A 5,808-nucleotide genomic window follows, 5' to 3' on the forward strand; every position below is an offset into this window, starting at 1 on the left:
CGAACAAACGAACAACGTCTCAAAAAGGCGAGCTTCTTCCCGGAGAGAGAGAGGACAAACGACTGCCTAATGTGGCGCTGTCCTGGCTAGCTTCTTATTGGCTGGCGAATTTGTCCAGAAGACAGGGTTGCCACACAACAAATGCGGTGAAAACGATTCTGAAAAATTTGAATCACGTGACATTTTGCTGCGCTGCGTGCTGCGTATGAAAAGACACCTTAAGCCGTAAGAAATTGACCAATTATAGTCGAATATACGAAAAATAATCAACTATGATTTGTTAATATTTTACGGCTTAAGACTTACTATTCTTATTGTATATGGACCTTTGACTGCATTCCGCAAAGCGCATTATGCGCATGATTTATTCTTTTATTTTTGTTTAACATTTAGTGAACAACAAAGGATACCGATACATTATGGGCATGATGCGCTTTGCGAAACACAGCCTATACCTAAGCGAAGTTTTTGAACGCAGCCAAGCATTTTTTGATTGGTCAATTACTAAATTCTTTCTTCTGATTGGCTAGTCAAATGCTTCAAACCATTTGTAGCGTCCGCACTCTTAATTAACTGCGTAGTTCTGGCGCGTTTAATTTTCGGTTGCTATTTTTCACGTTTCTCATTGGATAATTGTAAATAGCAATGTTTTTTTGTTCATTTTTGATGGTAGCGAAGTGTAGCAACAGATTACTTTGAATTCTTCCATAAAGAAAGACGAGTAACAAGAACAAGGGCATATGTGAGAAAATCTGTAATTTGATCAGGTAATTATTTATTATTATTATGTCGATTAATTAGTAAAGATACATTTAATTCAGTAATTAGTTATATAGACATATAAGTAAAGTTTCAGTTTATAAATATCTGTATAAATAAGTTCTCTTATATGCGTGTAACCGTTATAGAAAATAAATTTGAAAACAGCATTAACCTTTTATACATTAATCTTATTGTAATATTATTCGACTCTTCTTCGAATAAGCAAATTTGAAGTGAATTTTGACGAGATTAACTGTAGGACACATTCTATCAGACTCGACTTTATTTTTTAATATATTTTAACGAGTTGTTATTAGTATTTGTATAATTTGAATCTTTTTTTAAAACATTTATGCAAATGAATCTACAATAGTTCGAAATCAGCTAAAATATCAATACAACATCGAGACAATGCCTTCTCGAGAGGACCACAGTCATGGACGCATAGCAAATTTTAAATTTAATAATAAACACGAAGTAAGTGTAAATGAAATTGTTTTCTAATTTATATTAGAATTTAAGTAAAGAATTTATATCTGCAACTAACAATCTTATTACAATTCTGTTTCATATTTAATTTTATATAAAAATATCTAGTATACTTTTTAATATTCTCTTGCTTGCTTTATATCATTAAGACATTTTAATTATTTTATATAATTAATATAAATATAAAACATTTTATATATTTGGTATGTATCTTAGGAAGCAAGAATAAGAAGGAATACATTATCAGTGGAGCTACGTAAAGCCAAAAAGGATGATCAATTGTCAAAACGACGTAATCTTGACACAAAGCAAGAACTGCCAGATTTATCAAATGAAGCTGAGCATTCACCCACCACTGCTCTTTCGATAGATGAAATTGTAAATTACATAAATTCATCAGACGAAACATTACAATTGCTAGCAATTCAGACTTGCAGAAAATTATTAAGTCGAGAAAAAAATCCTCCTATAAATGATATGATAGAAGGTGGTGTAGTACCACGCTGTATTAAGCTCTTAGATAGTGATCACAAGTATGTATATTAAAACTAAAAATGAAGTAAATCGTTTCTTCACCCATAAAATAATTTCTGTATTTCTATTTAGCATTCCCTTGCAATTTGAAGTTGCATGGGTATTAACTAATATAGCTTCGGGTACATCTGAACAAACGCAAAATGTTGTAAACTATGGAGCGGTACCAAAATTGGTGAAGCTACTTAAATCTGCATCGCCTATTGTTGCGGAACAAGCAGTATGGGCATTAGGAAATATAGCCGGAGATGGACCGTATGCACGTGATCTTGTTCTCGAGCATGATGCTCTACCTCTTTTGCTTAATTTAATTAAACCTGAAACTTCAGTAAGTAACATTGTATTTAACAACATTCTTTGACTACATTACATACTTACATACTTGCATATTGTCAGTTTTTTTCTGTAAAATTTTATTGACACATAGAAACAACATTTTTCTTTATTTGTCTACATAAATTTATAAATATTTTGATAATGAAGACTTCAAATGCTATCTATTCGAGAGAAATTAGTTACACGATAAAAATTTAAACATTTTCAATAAACTACTTCACAGTATTTTATTTATTTTATCTGATAGCAGTGAGAGCATAATTTTTTTCATTTATTGGATCAGTTATGTGAAATATGTTCATGCTGAAATAAAATATTTCTTATTTTTTTTTCTTGTTCTTTATTTGTTAAACTAAATTTAGTTATCCTTATTGCAAAACTTATACTAGCAACTAAGTTTCTATTCTAACCAATAGACAATATTTTCTAATATTAATGAAATCTGCAGATGACATTTATGCGCAACATCGTATGGACTTTATCTAATTTATGTCGAAATAAGAATCCACCTCCATCCTTTGAATTGATTAGACCTGTTCTACCAGTATTCAATCGCCTTCTTAATTGTACAGATCAAGATGTACTTGGTAAGATATTTATGTTTTATCTGTTATTGATATTTTATATATTATATAATTTATTCTTAATTTGAAATATTTATGTTGCTGTTTGTTCTAGCTGATACTTGCTGGGCACTTTCTTATCTTACTGATGGATCTAATGATAAAATACAAGCGGTATTAGAAACTGGCATTATACCAAAACTTGTAGAGTTGCTGACATCGCAAAAAGGAACTATCCTTACTCCAGCATTGCGCACAGTTGGAAACATAGTAACAGGTGACGATGCTCAGACGGATGCTGTAATTTTGGCAGGAGGATTGTCGTATCTTGGTGCCTTGTTGCGGCATCATCGTGCCAATATTGTAAAAGAAGCTGCTTGGGCAATCAGTAATATTATGGCTGGTAACACAGATCAAATCGAAAGTGTGATAAATGCTGGTCTATTATCACCATTGATAGAAGTACTTCAGGTTGTAAGTATATTTATATATACACGAAACAATTAACGAAGATTTGTTTTAAATATTTTAATAAAGAATTTTGTGGATAAAATATATATTTTTTAGGGAGATTATAAGGCACAAAAAGAGGTTGCATGGGCTATATCTAACCTGACAACAGGAGGAACAATTCAACATTTAACTCAATTAGTGGGAGCGGGTGTATTGCCACCTTTTTGTAATTTATTGGAAGCAAAGGATTGGAATATTATTATTGTTGTCTTAGATGGTTTAACTAATATCTTGCATGCTGCAGAGAAAATAGGACAAGTAGAAAGACTTGCTATCATGATCGAAGAAGCTGGAGGATTAGATAAAATAGAAGCTCTTCAACATCATCAGAATGAGCAGGTTTATCAAAAATCTATGGCTATAATTGATGCGTTTTTTTCTCAAAGGGTTTGTATATTTATTTTATGTTTATAAATTGAAAATAATTATTTAGAAAGTTTTTTTTTCACAGACAGATTAATATTTTATCTAAATAAGTAAAATATATAATTTGTATTAAATAATTATTTAGTAAAAATATTTATATTCCGCGGCCAATAAATTTAAAAAATTGTTTTTTAGGATACCGAAGAAACTCTTACTTCTGAAGTTAAAGAAAATTCTGATGGACAGATTGAATTTAATATGATGGAAGACTCACCGATAAATAAATTTAATTTCTGAATGAACACATCTTTAAATTCGGTTTGAATATATAAATCATAGAATTTATCAATATGAGGCTCATTTATTATAACATGATAGCTATTTACAATAAAAATTAGAATGTTTGAATCAATTAATTAGGTTTCAGCAATATTTACATGACAAAAAATAATTAAAAAAATCTTAATTAAAGTAATACGAATCTTATTCAATTTTGAACAATGATCTCATTTTATACATATATACTGAGGAATAAAGTATTGAATAAAATAATTTCATTTTCGATAATTGAGTTTTTTTTTAGATATAATGTGTTCTAGGCATATATAAGATATTGCTATATTAATTTCAAGAAACTTGCAATTTCTAGATGCATTTAATGTAATTTTTAGGATAATAGGAACATTTTGTAATAGAAAGTATCTCAAGTATGACTGGTACTATTTTTGTTGAAAAAAGATAATATATGTGCGATTTAATCATGTTTTCTTCTTTTTTTTCTTAACGATGAAAAATTAGTGTATTTTTCTTTTCTTAAATAAAACGTTATAAATAACTATTAATATTTGGGCTTTAAATTTTTTTTAAATAGATTCTTATTTCACTTTTCTTATAAATAATTGTTAATAAGAGTATCATTTTTAAGTCATGAAAATTGATATATGTACATATATATATATATATATATATATATATATATATATATATTTATATATGTATATATGATCAACTATTAATTCTATTGATTGTTTGATTTGAATAAATGATTGTGAATAAATTCTATTGAATATTTTTTCTATATGCAAAGAAAAAAGAAACAATTTGTTTTATTTGTCTTAGTCTGTACTTTTTTTTAAATACACCAAATATTTACAAAGATTATATTCATCATAATCACAATATCCATCTACAAAAAAATTCGTTGAAAAGAAATATATAAAAACAATGTGAAGTGCAAGATTTCATAATTATTATTGATATATTTTTAAATCTACATGACATGTTTTAAGGCTACATCAGCTACATTTACGTAATGACAAATTTATTAAATTACATAATACTAGGAAAATTAGAAAGTTTTTTAAGGTAAACAATTCTAATCGCATATTTAATAATTTTAAAAAATAATAATTTATACAAAATTTTATTGACTATCTATGATAGATATTTACTGAATTATAACTACGTAGCTTTCAAAACAGTGCTTTAATTGTGATGAATAAAAAATATTCTATATGTAATATTATAAAAAGCATGAAAAAATAATTGCAGTAATACTAGTTAATTTCATTATTTTTTTCTCTGTTTTAAAGTGTTGTAAATAAGAAATTCGTAATGCTGCTAGTATTTCTTTTAAATTTTTAAATTACTCGTTATCGACCCAATATAAAATCACTTTGATCGTTGACTAAGAAATGATAAACAAATGCAGCTTTCTTTTTGTCGAAAGTAATTTGAGTTGCGCGACTTCTCTGGTGACGATCGTCTCTGCTTCTAGGCGGATCTCTTAAAAATATTGATCCAAACAGCGTCGCTGTACACACAAATAAAATGTTTTAAAAGTATTTTTGTCAATGCTTATATGTATGGCATTAGAATAAGAAATTAAGAGCAAGACAGAAATGGATGTAATATAAGAACAACTTTACCGAGTGTTTTAGCATCGAGTTCGTTATCCTGTGTATGACTTAATAATTCTTGCAAAAATGAACTGATATAGAGAAAGATAGTTCTTCTAATCTCGGGTAGCTGCATTACAATCTATAAATGAACAAAATAATATTTGACAATAATAATTTGAATTAGACCGTATGAATAACACAAATAAATTCGAGAGCGCCTTCTACGATCACGACTGGATTTTGGTGTGTAATAAATTCTATATGAATTTTTAAATCCATTATTCAATCATTTAAACTGCATGTCGAATCAATTTGGACTTGCAACGCAATCATTACTTGAAGTT

At 28.2% G+C, this 5,808-nt stretch overlaps 2 protein-coding genes across 2 annotated transcripts; one reads left to right on the forward strand and one right to left on the reverse strand.

Annotated features, from left to right (window-relative positions):
• Positions 1 to 674: 674 nt before the first annotated feature.
• On the forward strand, positions 675 to 4,326 carry LOC105461709 (importin subunit alpha). Its single transcript, XM_011708219.1, has 8 exons — positions 675 to 767; positions 1,136 to 1,239; positions 1,468 to 1,784; positions 1,858 to 2,113; positions 2,570 to 2,708; positions 2,800 to 3,158; positions 3,252 to 3,584; positions 3,759 to 4,326. The coding sequence occupies exons 2-8, from the start codon at positions 1,174 to 1,176 to the stop codon at positions 3,858 to 3,860; spliced, it is 1,572 nt and encodes a 523-aa protein (XP_011706521.1). The 5' UTR covers positions 675 to 767; positions 1,136 to 1,173; the 3' UTR covers positions 3,861 to 4,326.
• An 808-nt stretch (positions 4,327 to 5,134) lies between these two features.
• LOC105461710 (type II inositol 1,4,5-trisphosphate 5-phosphatase-like) lies at positions 5,135 to 5,628 on the reverse strand. Its single transcript, XM_011708220.1, has 2 exons — positions 5,492 to 5,628; positions 5,135 to 5,376 (listed from the first exon to the last, which is right to left on the reverse strand). Exons 1-2 carry the CDS (start codon positions 5,595 to 5,597, stop codon positions 5,216 to 5,218), a joined length of 267 nt encoding a protein of 88 aa, XP_011706522.1. The 5' UTR covers positions 5,598 to 5,628; the 3' UTR covers positions 5,135 to 5,215.
• Between the last annotated feature and the right edge of the window lie 180 nt (positions 5,629 to 5,808).

The sequence above is a fragment of the Wasmannia auropunctata genome, unplaced genomic scaffold, assembly GCF_000956235.1.
Source record: "Wasmannia auropunctata unplaced genomic scaffold, wasmannia.A_1.0 LD279943.1, whole genome shotgun sequence".
Classification (NCBI taxonomy): Eukaryota; Metazoa; Arthropoda; class Insecta; order Hymenoptera; family Formicidae; genus Wasmannia; species Wasmannia auropunctata.